The 1,459-nt window shown below is 60.1% G+C and overlaps 1 protein-coding gene across 1 annotated transcript in view; it reads right to left on the reverse strand.

The window, feature by feature from the left end:
- Positions 1-9: 9 nt before the first annotated feature.
- The window catches only part of NOC2L (NOC2-like nucleolar associated transcriptional repressor), a gene marked incomplete at its 5' end in the record, with an annotated part of 16,867 nt that continues 15,417 nt past the window's right edge, over positions 10-1,459 (reverse strand). The window contains 3 exons of the mRNA XM_015569668.1: positions 10-149; positions 374-472; positions 795-1,019. Coding sequence (XP_015425154.1) covers positions 40-149; positions 374-472; positions 795-1,019 — 434 coding nt within the window. The remainder of the gene's footprint in view (positions 150-373; positions 473-794; positions 1,020-1,459) is intronic.

The raw sequence follows: 1,459 nt of genomic DNA on the forward strand, positions 1-1,459 counted from the left end.
ACCGCAGATGGGCACTGCAGACAGACCAGGACGGGGCCCTCAGTCCTCCTCAGAGAGTTGTAGGTCTTCCAGTTCATCCTCCGGCCCCTGGGCAAGCAGTCGCCACAGCTCCCGGGGGGCCGGCCCTGACTCTGCCTCTGAGCCTCCATCTGCAGGGAGACACCGAGGCCACATAAATTCTGCTGTATCAGAAGGAAGCCAGCCTTGGGGTGCTCATCACTAATTAATCACAGCACTAATTAATTTATCGGTGCCGCCGCTGCTGGCCGCCAGAGCTAGCAGGAACAGAGCAGCTGGCCCTACGTCCCCAGGGAGGAAGGAGCCTTGGGCACGAGCTCAAAGGGCACAGCACCCTGACCCGGGAACCACTCACCCTCTGAGTTGCTAGCTTCTTGGCCACTGCTGCTGTCCCTGTCTTCACCCTCGTCGTCGTCCTCTACCCCGTGCTGAGCTCCGGGAGACCTAGGAGTAACTGGGGGCCAAGGCAAGAGCCCATGGGAGGGGCCCACTAGCAGATGCACAAGGGGTGGGTAGCTGGGCTCACAGCCCTGCACCAACCCTCCCCTTGGGCAAGTGGAAAAGATTCAGAACTGCCCTGGAGAGGAGTGGGGAGAGGGACAAGGCCTAGGGACGCATGTTCCAATTCCAGGAGGCCCACCTCAAATCAAAGAAAGCAAAGTGGTGGGGAAGGCAGAGTGGTCCCCACAAACAGGAGCTGAGGTGGGAGTAGGCACCCCTCCACCAGGTCTGGTTGCCCAACCCCTGGGAGTTCAAGCCGAGCCACACAGGCCCACCTCTCTCCGCGAAGTCTTCATCATCATCATCACTGTCCAGGTTGAAGAGGTCCTTGAATTCCACCCTGTCCTCATCCTTTCTGTCCCCCAGCTTCCGCCGCTTTATCTCGGGGAAGTTCAGGTCTTCCAGCTGAAAGGCCCAAAACAAGCAGCAGGTGAGGGTGTGCAGGGAGCCCTGGGTGCCAGCCCGGCCACACGGCCACAGCCGTGCCACCAGCAAGAACCCTCATTCCTAGACAGGCTCCACCTAGAACCAGTGTCGTTTTTCTTTCCCCACACACGCCTGCTGGGCCACTTTTCCTCCCGAAGCCTAGTGAGCATCCCTGGGACGGATTCCTGGACAGCCACCCACTGGCCTTTAAGTGCCATCCAGGTCACAGTCGCATCCTTCAGGGGAGCCCCAGCCCTGCCACCCTGCAGACATTGTCCCCAACAGGCCCCACCACCATCCCGTCTTAAAGTCATAGCCAGGGTGCTAGGTCCTCGTCTCCAAACAATCCAGCCCCCCCACACACCTGCTGGGCCACTTTTCCTCCCGAAGCCTAGTGAGCATCCCTGGGACGGATTCCTGGACAGCCACCCACTGGCCTTTAAGTGCCATCCAGGTCACAGTCGCATCCTTCAGGGGAGCCCCAGCCCTGCCACACTGCAGACATTGTCCCCAA

The sequence above is a fragment of the Myotis davidii genome, unplaced genomic scaffold, assembly GCF_000327345.1.
Source record: "Myotis davidii unplaced genomic scaffold, ASM32734v1 scaffold586, whole genome shotgun sequence".
Taxonomy (NCBI): domain Eukaryota; kingdom Metazoa; phylum Chordata; class Mammalia; order Chiroptera; family Vespertilionidae; genus Myotis; species Myotis davidii.